Here is a 23,713-nt window from a genome sequence, read left to right as displayed (position 1 = left end):
TCAAATATGGAGTTTCCTTATTTGTACAAATCATGTCTCATTCATATCTCATTGTATCTAATCTTGTGTAACCACTATTGATTATCTATAAATGCAAGAGATCCTCCATTGAGAGGATTGGGGATTGAATAATAATAATCAAGTCAATGTGGTATCTAGAGCCAAGACCTCCAACGAGCCATCTCTCCATTAATTCTCTTTTTTTTTTTCTCTTTAGCTTACCTCATCCTCCACCCATGGAGGGTGCACAAGAAACATTAGAGCACCAATCCAACACTCCTTTGGCAGCCTCTCATCTCCCAACCGTGGACTCTAATGCCTCTATACCCACCACCAATGTTGCATCAGCCGGCATCAACCTTCCACCATCCACCCTCACCTCTTCCACCGCCACTTCTTTACTATCCATCACACCCGTCATCACCAACCCCTCCACGGTTTCTCACTCATTCCCTAGTGCCCAACATTTTTTATCATTGAAGCTGTCTGCGAAAAATTTTCTCTATTGGAAGACCCAATTTATTCCATACCTTCGTGGACAAAACCTTTTTGGTTTTCTTGATGGCACTCACCCATGCCCGTCTGATCAGGCTGTCGCTGCAACTTGGCTTCAACAGGACAATTTAATATTGAGCCTCCTGATAGCTTCTCTATCTGAAGACACAATCCACTTAGCCATTGGCAAGAACACCAACCGAGAATTGTGGGAGGCGCTTCGTGCCTCCTATGGATCGGCCTCCAACACCCGCATTCTTTCTCTCCATATGGCCCTCCAGGACCTTTCACACAAGGCCGATGAGCTCGTCTCTCAATTTCTGCAGCACGCAAAAGCAATTTCAGATGAACTTGCCGCTGCAGGTAAGACAATTGCACCATATCAATTCAATCTACATATTTTTCGTGCTCTTTGCACGGATTTTAAGCCATTGATTCCTACATTATTAGACCGCCATGATGCTATCACCTATGATGAACTCCATAGCCTGCTTTTGAGTCACGAATTTCTTAACGCCACTTCCATGGCGCAACTCACTATTGCAAACATTGTGCAACACAACACTCCTACCCCTCCCACTTCTTCATCTGTTGGCCGAGGGGGACGTGGGCGTGGTGGTCGTGGCCGCTGTAGGCGTGGCCGTGGTGGTCGTTTTCAGAATCAGGGACGTCTATTTTGCACTATATGCCATCGCACCAACCATGTTGCTGCCACTTATTTCTATCGCCAACAACCTCTTCAACCCCCTGTCCCATCCACTCACTATAGCCAATACCCACCTCCCCCACCACCCACCCTACCATACCAATCCATGCATTACCCCCAATCGGCCTACACTTGGTACCCAGATACAGGGGCATCTCACCATGTTACTCCGGATCTTCATTCCCTAGCATCCTATGACACATACTCAGGGCAGTCTCAACTCCAAATTGGTAATGGTAAGGGTCTTTCGATTCACAACATTGGTAAATTTGTTATCTCTTCCCCTCTCCACAACTTTCATTTAAATAATATCCTCCATGTTCCCTCCAGTACTAAACCATTATTATCCGTTCAACAATTTGCTAAGGATAACAATGTGTTCTTTGAATTTCACCCTTTTACTTTTTTTTTTTGTCAAGGATCTCAAGTCCAAGAATACCCTTCTGAGCAGGCGGAGTAATGCCGGCCTCTACACCTTGCCCATCCACACATCTCCTACCACCTATATAGCTGAAAAGACCTCTCTTGATGGATGGCATCATCGTCTGGGGCACCCTCATTCTCAAGTTCTACAGTCTATTTTACATTCCAATAAATTGCCTTGTAATTCAACAAAAACTAGTGGTTTATGTTTTGCGTGCCAACTTGGAAAGGCACACCGTCTTAGTTTACCACTTTCATCTAGTTGTAGTAAATTTCCACTTGATCTCATTTTTAGTGACGTTTGGGGACCATCCCATCATGTGTCCTCCAACGGTCATCGTTTTTTTGTCATATTTATGGATGATCACACCCGTTTTATTTGGTTTTATTCTGTAACCCACAAATCTGAAACTTTTTCCATCTTTCAAACTTTTCAAAAACTTGTTGAAAGGCAGTTTTCAAGAAAAATAAAAATGGTTCAAACCGATTGGGGAGGTGAGTATCGCACCCTTCCTCATTTTTTCACCTCAATCGGTATTCAACATCGCCTTTCAAGTCCCCACATCCATGAGCAACAAGGGATGGTGGAAAGACGTCACCGTCATATTGTTGAAACCGGTTTAACCCTTCTTGCTCATAGTGGTGTTCTCCATCTTTACTGGCACTTTGCTTTTGAGACTGCTGTTTTTCTAATCAATCGGATGCCATCCAGAACATTGGGGAATGTTTCTCCGTTTCAGCTACTAACAGGCAACATCCCTGACTATAATTTTCTTAAAGTCTTTGGTTGCCTTTGTTTTCCTCTCTTGAGACCTTACAATCAACACAAAATGGATTTCAGATCTGCCCCTTGTGTGTTCTTAGGATACAGTTACCATCATCATGGGTACAGATGCCTTGAAAACAAGCGCAATCGACTCTATATTGCGTGCCATGTCCAGTTCAATGAGGACTCTTTTCCCTTTTCAAAACCATCAATCTTGGGACCAGCCCCCACTACCTCCCATACCATTCCCTCTCCCTATGCCATGGTTCCCAATACCATTGTCCCTCCCACAACCAGACTTCAACCACCCCCTCCCCAAGGTGCCCCTATTTCAACCCAACCAAACCACCCACCAACACCACTCATACCACCTTCCCCTCCCCCATCCCCCACGACACCCTCCTCCCCCAACCCCATCAATTCCCCCTCCCCCTCTCCAGTCCTATGCACTCAGCCCTTGACCGAGCTCTATCAAGCACCAAGCACCCCTCTACCACCCACTCGGACTCATCACATGCAACTTCGACATAGAAAACATCCTTAAGCCCATCTCACCCAAGCCCCACCCCTAGCCGAACCAACCTGCTTCTCTCAAGCTAACAAATTACCTGAATGGCGTGTGGCAATGAGTGAGGAGTTCAATGCCTTACTCCGAAATAACACCTGGTCTCTGGTTCCACCACAACCACAGTGCAATCTAGTAGGGTGCAAATGGATTGACTGTGTGAAACGCAAGGCCGATGGGTCTCTAGAACGGTACAAAGCCCGTTTGGTGGCCAAGGGTTTTCATCAATAGCAAGGGTTAGACTACATTGAAACTTTTAGCCCAGTAGTCAAACCAACCACCATTAGAACGGTGCTATCTATTGCTGTGTCTAAGGGCTGGTCTATTCGGCAACTGGACGTTAATAATGCTTTCCTACATGGAATTTTAAAGGAAGAAGTCTACATGACTCAACCCCCTAGCTTTGAGGACCCTGCTAGACCACATTTTGTGTGCAAATTATATAAGTCCCTTTATGGTCTTAAGTAGGATCCTTGCGCTTGGTTCCAACAGTTGTCCCAATTTCTAATTCAAACTGGTTTCACTGCCACTCAAACAGACCCGTCTTTATTCATCCTCCATCTAGGGTCCCTTACCACATATGTTTTGGTGTATGTGGATGACATTATTATCACCAACAGCAAAATCGACCACATCACTAGTCTCCTTCACCAACTAGCCTCCACATTTGCCATAAAGGATTTGGGCCCGCTTCATTTTTTTCTTGGCATTGAGGTTCAATCTCACCTTACTGGTCTTCTTCTCTCCCAAAGTCGGTACATCTCAAATATCCTGAACCGAGCAGGTATGATGGACTGCAAGTCTGTCTCGGCACCCATATCTTCGACAATGAAATTATCTGTTAAAGGGGGTGCTCCTCTGTCTGATGCTACCCAATACCGCTCCATTGTTGGGGTCCTACAATATGCTACCCTGACCCGCCCTAATGTTGCTTATGCGGTGAATCATGCCTGCCAATATATGCATGCACCCACGGAGGACCACTGGACACTTGTAAAGCGCATCATGCGCTATCTCAAAGGCACACAACATCATGGCTTACTATTACATTCGATCCTCTGATCTTAGTCTTCAGACCTTTAGTGATGTCGACTGGACTGGAAACAGTGATGACTGGAAAATCAACCGGGGGATATGCAATTTTTCTTGGCCCAAACCTAATCTCATGGGCCTCCAAAAAGCAACGCACTGTTGCCCATTCGTCCACCGAGGCTGAATATAAGGCCCTAACTGATGCTTGTGTAGAATTGACCTGGTTGTGGTCCTTATTTACGGAACTTCATCTTCCACTCTCGCTCGGCCCCATCTTATGGTGTGATAATATTGGAGCTACATATCTATCCGCCAACCCGGTTTTGCATGCACGGACAAAGCATGTGAGATTAATTTTCATTTTGTCCGCGATAAGGTTGGCAAAAAAGAACTAAATGTTCAGTTTATTTCCACAAAAGATCAAATCGCCGACATTTTTACCAAAGGTCTTTTCACCAATCGATTCCAATTTCTCAGTGACAAGCTAAAGATTCGATGTCTCAAATCTCCACCTTGAGGGGGTGTATCAACAGAATCACAAGAGATTCACCAAGACTTTCTTGCACCGGCTGGCAATGCACACACCTATCACATTTTGCACATGTGACATACAAAACCTTCTAAATACTACACATGTGATATGGGATCCTCAATCAAATATTGAGTTTCCTTCTTTGTACAAATCATGTCTCATTCATATCTCATTGTATCTAATCTTGTGTAACCACTATTGATTATCTATAAATGCAAGAGATCCTCCATTGAGAGGAGTGGGGATTGAATAATAATAATCAAGTCAATAGGGCTATACTTTGTATCAACTAGAATTTGTCTTACACCAAGGAGCACCAATAAATCATTGGAGAGGAAGAAAAGAAACTGTCAAAGTTCTTGTAAAGTAGCACTCATACATTATACAAGGTAAAAGGGACTTCTGTGGACAATTTATAATCAATAGCAAACATTACATTGAAACAGTGATATACATCACAAGCATCAAATGCTATCAAAATGATTTGAGTCCCTGATGTGTCAGATAAAACATAGATTCCATTTGTTTGGCATGATTCTAGTCCACCGACAGCGGGACCTCACTGAAGTTGCAGGAACCTTAGATTCAAGCAACAGCTTCTTGATAAAAACCTACTTGTAAAGTTCACCAATTTGATCAATATATTTAGCTACAACTTTGTCTCTCCTTATTTTCATGGTTGGGGTCATTAAGCCACTATCAATCTGCAATTCAAAGTATACAAAACAAGCTGTCAAATCTATAGAAAGGTAAAAACCAACACAAGTAACCTTGATAGCGATGTAAAACATTACCGTAAAAGGCTCATCCACTGTCAGAATTGGTCCAATCTGAAATGAGCACTCTGAAATCCTGCACAATGGCTAAACCGGTTAAGACATGCATTTACGCAAGTAAGGATAGAACCATTCATCCTGTCAATTGGATGCATCATTGTAAAAGCAGGACAATTTTTGACTGGTTTTAGAATTGATGCTTGGAAAAATGATTATCACATACATTTCTCATGAAGTATCTGTAGCTTGGGTCTAAAATGTATATCACTTGCTATTCAGAGGTGATTCATCAAAAAAATTAGGATTACACTCTCTGCTTCTTGATGACATAAAAATTAGGGTAATTTACACATACCACCCTTGAGGTTTGACGAAAGGATAATTTTACCCCCCAGTTTTGAAAAATTCTGCGTACCCCCCCTGAGGTTTGCAAACAGTAACAAATAAGCCCATTCCGTCAGTTCATGACTAACAGTGTTAAAAATAAGAGGTGAGCTGACAAAATTACCCTTGCAAGAAAAGGACCAAAAAAAAAAAAAACCTGCAACTCATCTTCCCCAAATCGATTGGGGAAGATGAGTTGCAGGTTTCGCGAGGAGATCTGGTTAATTTTCTAATTGGGTAGTGGAATCTGAGTATGTTTGATTGACATGTCTGAAAATTCTGAGAATTATGCTTCAGAACAGGTCTTAGAATCTCCAAGCTCTCCGCCAATTGGAAGCCAAGGGTTTGATGGGAACGATGGAGGTACTGGATCTGCAGAGCTTTCTATGGAATCTGCTGTTCAGATCCAGGGTTGTTGTTTGGCGATGGGGTAACCTGTTCTGTTGAGATATCAGAGGGTGCTGATGGGGATGGCTATTCGGTAAAATCGTCTAAGAACTAGCAGAACTTCATAGCTTAAATGCCTGCTTCACCTGAGGAAGAACCAAGCGCCCAAACTGAACATGCTTCTGATACTCAGCAGGTAGCGCTCTATTTTATTCTAGCTTGTTCCTTTTGATAATTTGGTTTTCAGGTTCGAATGACTTAAATCCCCAATAAAAATTCTTTTCCTCCAGATGGGTAATTGAAAACCCAGATTACTTCCTTACTGAATTCTTTCTCAAAATAATCTGACATTGGCTTACTTCTATCTATTTTGATTTTTGTGTCGAGCATGGCAATCTTGAAGTTGTTAAATTCTCTCTAATTCATTTCTTCACTTCATTACCCTAATCTGGACTCTCTCAATAACCCTAATTCAACTAAATTTCCTCCTACTGCCACCGGATACCCAACTGTGGGATCTTCAGACTGACCAGTTTTCTCAGCCAAATCTGATGCCATGGCCTCCTAACTTCCTTCCATGAGCATCAGATGAACTAGGGTTCTTGTTGTACCTTTCAGATTTTGCATCCGCGCACTTTCAGAGATGTTAGGATAAGCCCAATTACGATTATGAGTAAGAGTAAATTCTTCATGATCCAATCTGCAAATAATAATCACAGTTCAGCTACGATTAAAAAGATAGGTTAGATGATGGGTCGAGTTCATACCTGTCTTTCCTTCCTCTTCAGAAATCAATAATATTCAACGATGATAGATTTTTTTTTTTCTTTTTTTGCAAGGGTAATTTTGTCAGTTCACCTCTTATTTTTAACACTGTTAGTCATGAACTGACGGAATGGGCTTATTTGTTACTGTTTGCAAACCTCAGGGGGGTACGCAGAATTTTTCAAAACTGGGGGGTAAAGTTATCCTTTCGTCAAACCTCAGGGGTGGTATGTGTAAATTACCCTAAAAATTAATATATCCAGCATGTGAGTTGCTTCCAGGATCATATTTATTCAGTTATTCTATGCTGTACAATTTTAAGAAATTCTCAGTGCATGACCATGATCATCAACTTATTCATTAGAAAGACAGAAGAAGAAGCAACCCATCCTTACACTACATACACCCCCAACCGACATCCCCCACTGTACAAGCCATGAGTATCCTCATGCACTGTTCTACTACAACCCTGGTAAAGCCACTGGAATGCTACAAATGGAAAAGGAGGAAAATCAGGCAAAAGGGACCTTAACAAATCAGCCCACCGTTGTATCCACTAGTAGTGGAGACTCTTTCTCTCCTGCCCCTCTTGCTACCTTACTACCTTAGGCTACATATTCTTCTGTGATTGACATAAAACCCCAGGAACTTCATCATGTGAATTTTCCACCTACATAATCACAATTCCCTCATTCTGCATTATTAGGTTTGGGACCACAGGCTCCTGAGTCATCTAGCAGGTCATTATTAAATTTATATTAGGTGTACATAGTTCACGTCATAGACCCTTGTCTTGTTTAGGTAAATGAAAATTTCATATTTTATGTCAAATCAGCAACAATTTTTTCATTTACCAAAGTACATGGATACTGAAATTTTACATCCTTTTAGTTCTACAGAATACTGTAAAAAAGGCTCATGAGAGAGAGAGAGAGAGAAATACCATGTTTTTAGCTCCTCACGCAAAAGATTGTTTATTTTTTTCTTCTTACTGAGTTCTGAAGCATCAGCATCTAAACTAGACAACTTTTTTGCTTTAAGTAAAATCTCATCTTTATTTGGAACAATTATAGCTCCCAGGCGTCGTTGATCCTGCCTCAGAATAAAAGGACATAGTGTTTCAAAATAATACCCAAGCCGAGAAAAGGGATTGAAAATCACCTGAGACAAACTATCTATTTAATTGTACCTGGCCAATAACAACAATCTGTTGAATTAGATTACTTTGCAACGCTGCTTCCTCTAACTCTGATGGTTCGACATTTTCACCTATATATATATTTTTCCAAACATCAACTTAAGTTTCATGGTGATAGAATTTATCAAGCTTTCTGTAAAAGGAATGTATGGCAAAGGGAGGAACTTATGAGAAGTTTACAATAATAAATGCTTCTGAAAACTATATTTACTCAGTAGAAACCTTAAATACAAGCTAATTTTGGATTTATGGGATCTACGATAAAACTCCAGGGAATTCAAATAAAGGATTTTCAGCCTCAACTCTTAAGAAATCTTTATGCTTTCCTTAATACTGTCAGTTGAGGCATGATTCTGGCTCCTTCTATATGGTAAAAAAGCACTATTATTCACCCAATAAACCTAAATTATCTACTGATGCTTGTTGTGGCTCAAAATGCATCTGAAGAGGGGACCCACAACACTTGCTTCTGTATTGAGCATGCTTTTTTTTGATAGGTAGAGGAAAGGAAGATTATTGGAGGAGTATAAGGGGAGTTTGCATTATCTTCAGGTTCAGCCCTAATTTTGAGAGGTTTTTGGTGACAGGTTCTTCTACACTTCATGACTAGTGAACTTTTACACTTCACCACCTGACACATGGCAGCATGTGGGTAGGTCCATGTCATAGAGGACCCCGCATCATCTCAGTGCAAAACGAGTGAGGAAGTGACAGTTTAAATCAAAGTTCCAAAAAATTGCAGAAAATTGCCACAGATGGGAAATCAATATAACATAGAAATGGCATCTTTGTAATTCCTGTTGGACAAGTGTGTGTCCATCAAACCCGGTTCGGTCCGGTTCACCTTTGTATTGAACATTTATACATTTTAGTTTAATATTGTCACATGCGATATAAATTTTTTGAGCATTATGTGTCCGTAAGTCATACTTAAAATGGTAGTCACAACTAAGGTTTGGGCTGGGCACCCTTATCATATGGTCGTCGCATTGGGTATGCCTAGACATGTGATGTCAGGGTACGAATGCGAGTGCTCACATGTTTGATGTGTGCATTGGCGAAGAATCTACTTTGTCGATTCCCTCATGTATTACTGCCAGATGTAGGAAGGGATAGACATGTGTCACCGACACCCTGTGCCTGAGGGAACCCTGTCACTACTAAGTGTGATCGCATTCTTTAGTTCATCAATGACTGAGACTCAAGCGAGTCAAAGCCGGTGTTCTGGGAATGCATGATCACTTTGTGAGTGAAGGAGTTATTCAACATGGTCACCACTGCCCGATTGGGGAACACCAAGATAGAGACTGTCTGTGCATGGTTGGATCGGAATCTGGATCCAGTACCGTTTTGGAAATGGTTTTGCAAAATCTATTTTACATAAAATGATACATTATTTATAATTATTTGAACAAAGTGTTTTATCGAGTTTTGCGGGACCCGATCAGATGCACAAACGCTCGTATATGGACATGTACTATGGATTGGGGTTTGGCAGTACATGTGTACATGCCCTAGATTCCATAATGAGGGTGTTGATTAGTGGGGGGGGTTGTATATGATAAATTGTTATCATATAGGGAGTTATTTGGAATTTGCTAATTTAATTGGCTCTTTATTTAATTAATGGATTTGGTGCTAATTGTAATTATCCATTAATAATTAAATAAAGAATCTAATTAATACTTTCCCTATTAGATTTTGCTTCTTCACCTGTGTAGCACTTTGAGTTTAAACAGAACTGCCAGACTGAGAGAGAGAGAGTCAGACTCTCACTAGGACTCTATTAAATCTATCTAGGATTTAATTAAACCTATTATTATAAATAGGGGACCAACACGCAGGAGGGAATGGAAGCTCTCCACGTTTTTGGAGTAGACACTCTCTCTCCTGCATTTTTGGTTTCTCTCTCTCTCTCTCTCTCTCTCTCTCTTGTGATCTCTCTTCTTCTTCTTGCTTCTCTCACTTGTGTTTGAGAGTTAGGGTTTGTGAAACCCTAGATCGGTGCTGAGGAGTTTGAGGGCATCTGGGACTGGCGTGTAGAACCTTGGTAGCACCATTGGAGGTTCAGATCTGTTTGCTTGGAGCGCTCGCTAGAGGAAGAACCACTGTCTATTGGAGGAGCAACACTTGAGGTTCACCAGGTTAGCAGTTCTTTATTAATTCCTTCTGTTCATTGATTATTAATATTTATGGGATGCGAAAGAAACTCGAATCGACCTTTTCCGCTGCACATTTGAGTTAGGGATGGATCCCCCTTGCCATGTGATGTACTAGGGATGAGTTTCTTCGTCCCTACTGTGATAATAAATTTTATGGGACACATGAGGGAAGGAGAAACCCTAACAGGGATGCATCAGGGTTCCCATGGGCGACCATGGGAAGCCCTAAAAATTAAAATGGGGCACCCATGGGACACCATGGGCTAACCCAGGGCGTGCAAAACCCTAAGGATAAATATCTTGGTCTCCCTAGGGAACCATGGTTTGATCCCTGGACCGTTGTTTGGCCAACAGTTCCATCGCACTTCTACTCATTTGGGGCTCAAATTTGACCAGTGAAATCTGTACAGCGTTGTACTGCCACATGACAGGTGGCAAAGAATTACATTCTTTAGGCATAGGTGAAGTGTAAAATAGCCCTTCCCCCATCGTTAATCAAACTTTGAACAGCACAGATAGGTAAGGCACCACATGACTCTGACTTCTAAACTCCATAATTGTACCCGTATAATGCAATTTCTTGTTACATTTCAGTAGAAGTACAAAGCTCTTGTATTTGTAGTTCCAATTTCCAAAAGGACCTTCTACAAATAGATTACAAAAAGCAGGAAAAAAAAACAATTAATGTCAGATCAGCACTGACATATACTCTTCTTATATGCTCTATAAAATATTGCCAATCATTAAATGAGGATAAGTTTAACATTCTCATCAACTGGCAGGTTATTTCCAGTGTTACTTCAAAGTGACTTTGTATAGAGAAAAATAATGTTACAGGCTTACAGCATGCAAAAGTGTAAACCAATGAGTACAAATGCTACTTGAAACAAGAGACAAAGTCATGGAAACAAAGCAATCGGGCTGATAACACAAACAGAGTGAGAATGCAAATCCCAAACAAATCAAAGGCTGCCAAACTAAATATTTTTGCAAGGACAGAAGAGAATGAAAGAAAAGATGGGTAATCTCTCTTTTCAGAGTTATCGTCGACCTACTAAAGAAAGTATTCGTGTAGTAGGTCTCGTTCCTGGTCAGAAATGCGGTTATGCACTCTTCAAATAGGAATCCATTTTCTGAACTTCAACCATTACCTCAGCTCTATTTAGTGGTATTCAAGGTTTTCAAGATGCACTTATGTAACTTCTTCACACCATTTGTACTGACAACTAATAGTTAAGATAAAGCAATTACTGAAATTTGAAACCAAGCACAATTACTATTAAAACCATATTCTTAAGTTGTTTAGCATTGGTAGTATTGTAATATGTAAAAAGAAATTAAATCACCCAAGGGGGAAAAATGTGCTCTAATCCAATTCCTTAACAAGATTGTATCATGCCAGTCTTCCAATTGGTCATATATTACCTGTTGAAAGAACTATAGTATCCTTTGCACGTCCTTCAAGAATAATCACCCCCCCACAGCGACGACTTCGCCCTCTTGAATGATTGGGAGCAATCCAACCAATATCACCAGTTTTAAGCCAGCCATCCTTGTCTAAGATTTGTTGTGTAGCAGATGGATTCTACTCCGGAAACCACACAAATCACATAAAAAAATTAGCAAACAAAAACATTTCTCAACACAATGGCACTACATAATCTCTGTAATTACATATAAAAGCAAAGAAATGAAAGATAAACTTTGGTTACTTGACAAAGATCATTAAATTTGAAATGGGATTCAATTATGGCACAAGATGAAAATTGTGTTCTCACCAAATGAAAAGATTTTTGTAGTATCATTATATATGTCATTAGCACAAAATGTATCTTTTTTTCTACAATGATAATGACTATGGTGTCGAATGCCGAGCTGATTATAGGCATAACAGGTCAGGGTAGATTCCTTTCTATGATGAATGCTACTACTTGTTTTTGGTCTAGTAATTAGTATATGAAAATTATTGTGAATAACTATTTTCTCTAGGAGTACATTTTTACAATGTTTTTGTAAAACCCACCTCTAAACCGGATCTAATTGAACTTGTGTGATTCCAGGTCCAGGTGACATCTGTGTATGCCTTGATGTTGTGGGCTATAACTGTTGAGGATTCGGACCAATCCTCCAGTTCACCGATGGTGGAGTCCGAAGAACCGACTGAAGTAGCAATCATGGAACCTGAGAGACTGGATGGGACCTCGCATATAAGTTTTTCATGCGAAGAATGTTGGATGGAACATATGTAAAACCTATCGATTTCAGACACTGGGAGGTAGGTAAGAAACCTATTTAGTATTTTTACAAGAAACCACCGTCTTCAAATCAAGCTGAGCAATGGTCACCACGGGGTGGTCGTATCGGCTGAAATGTGACCTCTCCTTGCGGGACCCGCATGCCCCAGTTATGTCATAATTACCCATAGTTTATGTTAATTGGATTCCGAATACAATCCGGGATATTTTCCTTGGTATCAGTTCTGGCTTCCACTAAGCTAAAATTACTATAAACCCACACTCATTCTAATATGACTTAAACCAAACAGACCCTAAGGCCTTCACTATATAAGTGAAGGTTAGCCTTAGAATTCATTTTATCAAAGCTCATTCTTGCTGATTTGTTCTGGAGAAACGGAAGAGAAGAGAGAGAAGCTCTGGAGAAAGGAAAGACAGAAGAGAGAAGGTCTGGAGAAGGGCCGGTCGGGATTTGCCGCCACCAATTTCTTCTTCTTCCCTAGGGTTTCAGCTGAGGTTTACAACTCAACTAATCAAGACTTAGAAATTTATGCAAATTGATGCTTGATCTCCAAACCCATCATACAATTGGGTTAATTCAACCCAATTGAGGTCCCCTTTAACTCCCCTAATTTTAGCTTTGGGGGCTGAGCATGGCAAAATCCATGAAAGAAGACCCCAATTTCGAGCACTGCAACAACCACCGAATGGTCAGGCTGGGCTCACTGTGGACGACCGGTCTATGGTCTATTGACCACCCGGTCCTCCCTGCTGACTCTGTTTTGCCGCAATTGGCTTAGGTGAACTCTGATAGGCTAACCCTTGGATTTGAGTGAGTTGCTTATTTCCATCTCTTGTGAGCTATGAGATGGACATGATGTGTCGGGCATGCCCTTGCATGTGGGTATTGTCCCAAAGCCATGATCTGTTTCTAGTGATAGATAAGAGCTTGAGTTGAGTGCAGTAAACTGTGCAGGCTAAGCTGCCACTCAGGTGGCCGAAGCATATCGCAGGTCATTTAGGGATGTGTTAACTGAACTCCAATAGGCTAAGCTATACACATCAAGGGCTTAGATGAATCCGATACACTTATCTCACTGAGAGGGATGTTGGAGAAGTGTGAAACCATTGAATTCAAGATAAGGTTCCATGGTGTATGCTCTTCGTTGATGATGTCATTTTGGTGGACGAGACAAAAGAAGGGATTAACTTTAAGTTAGAGCTTTGGAGGTCAACCTTGGAAATAAGATGATATAAGATTAGTAAAACGAATACGAAGTATATGATGTGTAATTTTAGTCACACTTTGATGGATACCGATATGGTGTGAGTTGAGAAAAGAGAGATACCGCAAAATAACTATTTTAGATAAATGGGGTCAATCATAAATAAAGGTAACATAGAGGATGATGTTTCACAAAGAATTAAAGTGGGATGGATGAAGTGGGGAGGTGTGTTCGGAGTGCTGTGCGACCGATGTATTCCTTTAGAACTTAAAGGAAAGTTCTATAAGACTGTTGTTCGACATGCCATGATGTATGTGGCAGAGTTGGGCAGTTAAGAAGTGTCATATTGATAAGCTTTGTGTAGCAGAGATGAGGATGTTAAGATGGATGTGTGGAAAAATAGTGATGGATAAAGTACAGAATGCATATATAAGAGCGGACTTGGGAGTTGCCCTGATAAATGACAAGCTTTGAGAGAGTCGTTTAAGGTGATATGGTCATATTCAACTGAGGCTTAGGGACGCCCCAGTAAGGAGGAGTGATATGATTCCGATTGAAGGAGCTAAAAGAGCTAGGGGCAGACCTAAAATGACCATAGGAGAAGTGGTGAGGAAGGACATGCATAGTCTAGGTCTTGTACCAAGTATGACCTCGGACAGAGCCTATTGGAGGGAAAGGATCCATGTCGCAGACCCCATTTAGCTGAGAATCTCCTGACGTGCTGGGCTATGCCTCTTTCCTCTTACTATCTGTCATCTTGCATCTTTCATTTTTCTATTTACTTCCCATCTTTCATTTGTCTTGTTTCCTTTTGCATTTTTCATCTCTTTCCCCATCCCTCTTCTCCCATGTTTTCTTTCCCTTTTTGGTTAGGACTCTATTTTCCCTATTTTGTTTTGTTTGGATCCATGTAGTCGACACCATTAAGTTGGGATAAGGCTGAGTTTGTTGTTGTTTCTTACTGTTTATTTCAATGATTGTGATTATTGTTTTAATTACCTGTACATCTTATGTAGATTCTATCACTGTTCCAAATAACACACAATACTGCCCTCACTTTGCTCCTTAATGACAATAAGTTGACCAGACCAAACAACTACCTTGAATGGAAGAAAAGGCTTCTGTTTGTGTTAAGAGCAAAAAAGATTTTGTCAACTATAGAGACCATTGGACCCCTCTGCCTCACACTACTGATGATGAAGATTATAATCCTGGGATACTTTTAAGGAAAAGGATGTCCTGGCCACTGGCAGTCTGGCAGATCTTGCCAGGAATCACCATCTCTAAAATTGGTTTACCCAGTCACTCAACTGGATCAAGACTCCAAAAGCAAACAGAAATTTCATCTCTTCCATTCTTGTTGCAAGTCTATAGAGCTTTTACTAGGCTCTGGCTCATCCAATTTCATCCTGAAATGAGTCATTAGCTCTTTCCATTTGTGTCTAGTTGATTCTCACTGATACTCCATGAAAATGATGCAAGTATGCAACCAATAACGCTATTTTTGAGTCTAGGAAAATAGAATATTAATTAAGCAAAGTTGTCCAAAAAGAAAAGCAGATGTTATATTACCAAAATAGATGACAATTCTATTATAAAGGCTTTTCTTGTGTGTCCCAGTACCTGGAATTGAATGAATCATATCCTCATAATTTGATTATCATAAGGTTGGGGGATAAGCTAATAAATCTGATAAGGGGGTTGAATTTATTTTCTATAAGAACTAACCCAATACCAACAAAAAGAAGAAGACTCACTTGGATATACATTCAGATAAAACTTGCTTGAGCTATAACCAGAGAGTCAATCATCTACACATAGGACTACACAATCTAAAAGCTGAAGTAACTAAACAATCATTACTGATTTGAATTATAAAGAGATTAAAGTAATTACCTTAAAGTAACCCTTCATCACCTGTGGCCCTCTAACCTTAACAATGCCCTTTGAACCAGAAGGTAGAACCTCATCAGTTTCCGAATCTACAATTTTAACATCTGTATGTCGAAGAGGGTGCCCAATCGAACCAAGAACCTTCAAAGGTTAATTCTGTGATACTAAGTCATATGATATACCATTTTATCTCAAACGAAATAAAAATAAATTCAAAATTAAACAAAGGAATGGAACTAAATGAATCAGATCTAGCAGAAAAATAGATAACAAAATACTAACTCCCAAGGCCGAAAGTATGTTATGAAGAACAGGCCTTTGTATTCCACAAACGGGATCTTAGAGGCATTTGTATGCAGCACAATCCTAACCTTAAATCAATTTGGAGCTTAGTTGTAAATTTCATTTTGTTTCGACAACCCAAAATATTTCATTTTGGTGGTTAACTCAAAACAGATGTTTCAGTGGAATTTTTCGGTTCTGAGCTCTAGTTATTTCAGTCTATTTGGTCGTTTTGCTCCATTTTGGTGATTTTGGCCCTTCCCAGACCCCGTAGTAGCGGGAGCCTCGTGCATTGGGTATGCACGCCCTTTGGTGATTTTAGCCAAAACGCTGGATTTGGAATTTCTTTTTGTTTTAGGTTAAATAATGTTTAAAGTATCGGTATCGGGTATCATATTGGAAGGGTGATTTTAAGAGACGTATCATATTGTGTTGGAGAGACAAAATATGCTAATCTTACATATGGAAATGGTTAAGAAACATATGAAAATGGTTAGGAAATATATGTGTTAAAAGAGAGATGTAGAGAATGCTTGAATGAATAATTCGATCATTCAGGCCCTGTTTATATAAAGAACAAAATTACAACTGAAAATAGAAACTTAACTCAGTCCTAGTCCTACTAGGAATTCCTAATACAACTAGGAATCCCAAACTAGGACTCGGCTGGGGAAAAACAATAAAAGGAAATAAAAAATAAAGAAAAAGAAACATAAATAAAGTGGGACTAACCACCCTAACTCGACTAGGACTAATCCTAGTAAGCTAGGACAGGTAGGACCAATCCTAGTGGAACTAGGACTGCTTACCCCAATCGGGTAAGCAGTAAGCAGCCTATTTCAACACACTTAATTGGGATGAAACAATTTTTCAGACAATCCCTTGGTGAAGATATCAGCAAGTTGATCCGTAGATGTCACAAAAGGAATAGAAATCAGCCCATCTTCTAACTTCTCTTTGATGAAATGCCTATCCACCTCAACATGCTTGGTACGATCATGCTGTATAGGATTGTGTGCTATGCTGATTGCAGCCTTGTTGTCACAGTACAACATCATAGGAAGACGAATAGGAACACCAAGATTTTGTAACAACCCTTTAAGCCAGAGTAACTCACAAATACCCTGTGCCATAGCTCGAAACTCAGCTTCGGCACTAGAACGGGCAACAACATTTTGCTTCTTGCTACGCCACGTGACAAGATTTCCACCTACAAAGGAGCAATACCCAGAAATAGACTTGCGATCTGCAGAACCAGCCCAATCAGAATCAGTGTATGCTTCTATCCGTAGATGACCATGCGTAGACAAAAGAATTCCTTTTCCAGGAGCTGACTTCAAATAGTGTAAGATACGAAGAACAACCTCCATATGAGAAGAATAGGGATCATGCATAAACTGGCTTACAGTACTCACGGCGACAGCAATGTCAGGACGAGTGTGTGAGAGATAAATCAACTTCCCTACAAGTCTTTGGTACCGGCCTTTATCAACAGGCTCCCCTTCTTTCTCCTTGAGTCGAACAGTAGGGTCCATAGGAGTATCTGAAGGATGGCAGCCTAGCAACCCGGTTTCAGCTAATAAGTCTAGGACATACTTCCTCTGGGAGAGAAAAATGCCTTTAGAAGATCTGGCCACTTCAATCCCAAGAAAGTATCGTAATTTCCCTAGATCTTTAATCTCAAATTCTTGTCCAAGGAAGGTCTTCAATCGTTTGATCTCATCACCATCATTACCAGTAACTACTATATCATCGACGTAGACTATAAGAACAGCGAGTTTTTCACCAGTCCTCTTTATAAAGAGTGTGTGATCAACATTACTCTGCTTATAGCCCACAGAAATCATAGCTTTGTGGAACCGGCCAAACCATGCTCGAGGTGACTGCTTCAGCCCATAAAGTGCACGCTTCAGTTTACACACTTTTCCTTGGTTTCTGTCACAAGAGAACCATGGTGGGACGTCCATATACACCTCCTCATCCAGTGCTCCATTTAGGAAGGCATTTTTTACATCTAGCTGCTGCAAATCCCATCCAAGATTGACTACAATGCCGTATGTCCGAGTAAACCCCTTGGCCACGAGCCGTGCCTTATACCTATCCACAGTGCCATCAACCTTTTGTTTCACCACAAACACCCATTTGCATCCAACGGTTTTCTTCCCAGGTGGAAGAACCACAAGCTCCCATGTGTTATTTTTCTTCAAGGCCTCCATTTCTTCCATCATAGCTGCCTTCCACTTTCCGTCTGATAGAGCTTCCTGCCAATGGTTAGGAATACGAATAGAAGAAAGAGAGGAAACAAAAGCATGAAAGGATGGGGAAAGTGAGTTATAAGAAACAACATTAGATATGGGATGCTGAGTGCAAGTCCTGACACCTTTGCGAAGAGCAATAGGTAATTCAGGAGAAGGAATATTACCAGGTGGAGAGGCAGGTTCTAGATCCGGGTTCGGCAATTGGATGGGTACTGGAGCAACAGTTGATTGAACCTGCTTATGTTTCCTTCCATAGGTCTTCACAGTACGGTCATCAATCCTCCTCTGAAATTCACTAATAGTCCTCTGAATAGGAGTTTGGACCGGAGTAGGTTGCTCCTCTTGAATGGAGATAGTCTCCCCCTGTATAGAAACCTCTCCCCCTGAGTCAGGGGAAGGACTGGGGACAGGCCGAACTGATTCAGACTCGTTGTAAACAGACTGAAGTGGAGGTGGAGAGTCAATAGTCAACACATCTTCACTAACACTCTTCCCCTGAAGAGGTGGGGACACATAATATGAAACATGTTCATGAAAAACAACATCCATGCTAACAAAAGTCCGGCGGGAAGGAGGGTAATAACACCTGTACCCCTTCTGGGTAGCAGAGTAACCCAAGAAAATGCAGCGGAGACTACGTGGGTCAAGTTTACCAGGGGACCTTATTTCCCTGGCATAACAAACGCAGCCAAACTCCTTAGGTGGGACTATGAAGGAAGAAGAGCCAAGTAATAGCTCAATAGGGGCCTTGGAAAGAAGAACCCGACTGGGCAGCCTATTAATTAAATAGGCTGCAGTAAGAACTGCATCTCCCCAATAAAGGGAAGGGACATTGCGAGCAAACATAAGAGCTCTAGCCACCTCCAAGAGGTGGCGATTTTTCCTCTCCGCCACACCATTTTGGGCTGGAGTGTCAACACAGCTGGTCTGATGGAGGATTCCATGGGCAGCAAGGTATTTTTGGAACTGACCTTCCGTATACTCTTTCCCATTGTCACTCCTCAAAATTTTAAGAGTGGCAGTAAATTGGGTCTTAATTAATTGATGAAAGTACTGAAAGCAAGAAAAAACTTCATTTTTTGTGTGCATAAGGTATACCCAAGTGAACCTAGAATAGCAGTCAATGAAAGTGACATACCACCGATGGCCAGTCAAGGAAGCTTTCCTACTAGGCCCCCATACATCAGTATGAACAGTATGAAATAAGGAAGAGGATCTCTTATTAGAAATAGGATAAGTTGAACGTGTCTGTTTAGCCAAGACACAAGGTTCACAAAAAAAATCTTCCTTATTACAATCCTTTACTAATGCTGGAAATAAATTTGATAAAGTTCCTAAGGGGGGATGGCCTAGTCTAGAGTGCCATTTATGTATTTCAGAAGAGAAAGATGCCGAAGGTAAAGACTGAGTAGGTGTAGGATCTCTATCAAGCAGGTACAATCCGCCATGCACTTTACCCGATCTAATCGTCTTCCCTAAGTCCAGCTCCTGAAAAACACAGTGAGTTGGAAAAAAAATCACTTTACAATTTAGGGATTTAGTGATACTGCTAATGGAAAGAAGGTTAGTTGTAAATTTGGGAATATGCAACACAAATGGCAGGGTAAGGGAAGGAGAATAACCAATGGATCCTTTCCCTGAGATGGAGGAGAGGGACCCATCAGCAATTTTGACTTTATCCTTACTAGAAGCAGGAGAATATGTATAAAAAAGGCTAGAAGAACCTGTCATGTGATCAGTAGCATCGGAGTCTATAATCCATGGAGTGGTTACTACCGATGCACAATGACCAGCAAAAGAAATACCTGTACGGGCAAAGAAGGAACCTGAATTGGCAGCAGACGTAGTAGAGGCAGGGGATGTGTTCAAAATACGACGGAGAGCCTAGAGTTCTTCCTGAGAGAAACCGATGTCAGCAGTAGGAGTTGGGGCTACACTTTTAGTGTGATTGGCTTTGCTTTTAGACTTAGCACGTCCTCGTCTGGTCTCAAAATCAGCAGGCTTGCCATGTAATTTCCAACACTGAGCCTTCGTGTGATATGGTTTGTGACAATGCTCACATTTCACAGGCTCTTTAGTAGTGGTAGCACCAACACTGTCAAAAGAAGTAACGGGAGTGGAGGTAGCAGTCAGTAATGCTGATCTCTCAACTTTGGGAGTAATCATCATGGCAGCCCTTCTTGTCTCTTCACTGTGAACATAAGAAAAAGTTTCCTCTAAAGTGGGGAAAGGAATCCGACCAAGGACTTGTACCCGGATAGGATCATAATCATCATTGAGGCCAGCCAGGAAATCATAGACCCGAAACTTATCAACATAGGAATGATAGGCAGTGATGTCAGTAGTAGTAGTAGGTGAAAACCTAGCATAGTGATCCAATTGCTGCCATAAATACTTGAGGGCAGCATAGTATTTAGTGACAGACAACTCCTGCTGAGTGGTATATTGGAGTGTCTTCCTGATGTCATACACCTGAGCATCATTTCCTGAACGGCCATAAGTTCCCTTGACAGCAGTCTAGATCTGGGTAGCAGTGTCAAGGAGTAGATATTGACTGGAGAGGTCAGTGGTCATAGAATTCGTAATAAAGGACATCACCATAGCATCATTGGCAGCCCATTTAGTACGGGCAGCACCTTCTTCAGTAGGCTGTGTGGTGGTGCCAGTAAGATGGCCAGTGAGTCCCCTACCAGCCACAGTCAAGGAGATAGATCTGGCCCAGATGAGGTAATTTGTTCCCTTAAGTTTAATAGCTGCAGCATAAGGGAGAAATTCTGTCCGCGGCTGAGAATCAACTCCAGAGTTGGCCGTGGTTACATCTGAGTCCCCCATATTGCAGACAAAACAGTATAAAAACTGAAAGATGAGTCCCTTCTGTAGCAACAAGAACCAGCCCTAAATAAAAAATCGATAGGTAGGGTTTTGAGGAAACCCTAGAAGAGAGATCGATTGAAATTCAGGGGTCTTCAAGTCGTAAAAAAAATTGCAGAATCTGTCTTCAAAGTTGATGCAGATCCGTGCAACAAAACTGCCCACGCAGAGAGGAGAAATAAACCAGATCGAGAAGCAGCAGGTTTTGAATATTTGTTCAAAAAAAAACTGGAGAGTGATATGGATATATGCCTCAATGGTAGGAAGAAAAACAGAGACAGCAGCTGTCCAGAAAAACCTGCAGTGTTGGATCCCAAGAAAACCAGCCTGTAATTGTAAGAGAATCTGATCTTCAATAAGGGAAAAAAAATTTTGCAGAAGTGTGCGCAGCAGCTATTGATCAAAGAACTTCTTAAATCATCAATTGTTGAGGTGAAAAATTAGGGCAGCATCTACAAATCACCTCATTAGATCTGCCCTAAGTGGAGAAAAAACCAGAAAAAGTGAAGAGAGTTGAGTGGGGGGGGGGGGGGGAAGATGGAGATCGAGTGATAATGGAAGGAGGGTGGGGGGCTAGGAACCAGGCTAGATCTGAGAGACTATCTCTGATACCATGTTAAAAGAGAGATGTAGAGAATGCTTGAATGAATAATTCGATCATTCAGGCCCTGTTTATATAAAGAACAGAATTACAACTGAAAATAGAAACTTAACTCAGTCCTAGTCCTACTAGGAATTCCTAATACAACTAGGAATCCCAAACTAGGACTCGGCTGGGGAAAAACAATAAAAGGAAATAAAAAATAAAGAAAAAGAAACATAAATAAAGTGGGACTAACCACCTTAACTCGACTAGGACTAATCCTAGTAAGCTAGGACAGGTAGGACCAATCCTAGTGGAACTAGGACTGCTTACCCCAATCGGGTAAGCAGTAAGCAGCCTATTTCAACAATATGAAAATGCTTAGGATATATGAAAAATACAGTTTTGAAGCATAAAACACTATAAATAAGTAATATGTACAATATATCATGTACAAAAAGAAGAACAAGTATGACAAGACAAGTGCATTCAATAGATCATATATAAAGGATGGGGTTTCATACATGTACTAATACCAAATTTTTGTAGGTATCGTATTGGTACCTTAAAGATACGATACGTATCAGTTAGTATAGGCGGATATGGTAGGATACTTAAAACCAAACTTAAAGCCAAAATGAGACAACATTTATAACTAATCGTCAACATACCCGTTTTGCAGGTCATTTCAAGGTTTTCAACAGTGTCCAAACCCAATATATTTATATTTTAAATGTTGTGTATTTATGTTTTAATATTTAATATACTTAATCCTATTTATTTATATATCGGTTTTCCAAAATATTTATATCAACAGAAATAATTCATCATATTACTGAATTGCAGAAAATTTCCATTCTGGAACCAAACCTATACGGCCATGAAATGAAATATACAACTCAGATTTTTCAGCCTACAAAATTTGTCATTGAAACCCTAATTTCCATTTCTGTTCTTGGGAATTTTCCCTTCACTTTCATAGTACTGTTTTTCTTCATTCTTATCATGTTCGGTTCACTTCTAATCTACATATCAGTCTTGTTGAAATCCTTGAATAATGGCTTGAGTCCGAGTGACTACAGCCGTCCTTTATTTATAACAAGAGAAAGAATGTTCTAGAATGGGTACAAGGACAATATTACCCTATGACAATTTTACCATTGAACCCATATTACAACACTCCCCCTCAAGTTGGTGCATACATGTCAAACATGCCCAACTTGCTAACAATAGAACAAAACAATTTACTTCTAATTCCCTTAGTAAGAATATCAGCCAGTTGAACACTAGACTGAACAAATGGAATACAAATGACTCCTTGCTCCAGCTTCTCCTTGATAAAATGCCGATCAATCTCAACATGTTTGGTGCGATCATGTTGGACTGGGTTATGGGCAATGCCGATTACAGATTTGCTGTCGCAGTAGAGTTGGATAGGAAGATCAATTGACATCCCAAGATCTTGAAGAAGTCCCTTTCGCCAGAGAAGTTTACAGATACCTTGCGCCATGGCTCTAAACTCAGCTTCAGCACTTGACCGAGCAACCACTACCTGCTTCTTGCTTCTCCAAGAAGTTAAGTTTTCCTCCAACATAGGTGCAATATCCAGATGTTGATCTTCTATCATCAAGGCTGCCTGCCCAATTTGCATCACTATAAGCTTCTACCTGGAGATGACTGTGTGAAGAATATAGGATTCCTTTACCAGGAGAAGACATCAGGTACCTTAGGATCCGGTATGCTGCCTCTAAGTGAGAAGAGTGAGGATCATGCATAAACTGGCTAACTACACTTATTGCAAATGCAATATCTGGTCTGGTATGGGATACATATATCAATCTCCCAACCAGTCTCTGATAATGTCCCTTATCCACAAGGTCACCTTCCTTACTCTTCAAGTGTGTGTTAGGCTCCAAAGGTGTATCGGCAGGTTTACACCCAAGCATCCCAGTATCATTCAACAAATCAAGAGTGTACTTTTTCTGGGAAAGAGATATACCCTTAGCTGAAGAGGCAACCTCTATTCCCAAGAAATACCGCAATTTGCCCAAGTCTTTGACCTTAAACTCTGTGCCCAAGTAGGTCTTCAACTCCTGAATTTCTTGTGCATCACTTCCAGTGATCACTATATCATCTACATAGACAATCAGAATAGTGATATGCTGTTCCACTCTT

At 40.8% G+C, this 23,713-nt stretch overlaps 1 protein-coding gene across 1 annotated transcript in view; it reads right to left on the bottom strand.

The window, feature by feature from the left end:
- Positions 1-4,959: 4,959 nt before the first annotated feature.
- Positions 4,960-23,713, bottom strand: part of LOC122658913 (probable acyl-activating enzyme 16, chloroplastic) — a 169,905-nt gene continuing 151,151 nt past the window's right edge. Inside the window, exons 13-18 of the mRNA XM_043854067.1 lie at positions 15,548-15,685; positions 11,617-11,776; positions 8,021-8,100; positions 7,775-7,923; positions 5,314-5,371; positions 4,960-5,223 (exon numbers count right to left, since the gene is read on the bottom strand). Of these exons, the coding sequence (XP_043710002.1) occupies positions 5,131-5,223; positions 5,314-5,371; positions 7,775-7,923; positions 8,021-8,100; positions 11,617-11,776; positions 15,548-15,685 (678 nt within the window). The 3' untranslated portion in view covers positions 4,960-5,130. The remainder of the gene's footprint in view (positions 5,224-5,313; positions 5,372-7,774; positions 7,924-8,020; positions 8,101-11,616; positions 11,777-15,547; positions 15,686-23,713) is intronic.

Source organism: Telopea speciosissima, chromosome 4 (assembly GCF_018873765.1).
Source record: "Telopea speciosissima isolate NSW1024214 ecotype Mountain lineage chromosome 4, Tspe_v1, whole genome shotgun sequence".
NCBI classification, from domain to species: Eukaryota; Viridiplantae; Streptophyta; class Magnoliopsida; order Proteales; family Proteaceae; genus Telopea; species Telopea speciosissima.
This window is presented reverse-complemented; position numbering and strand designations above follow the sequence as displayed.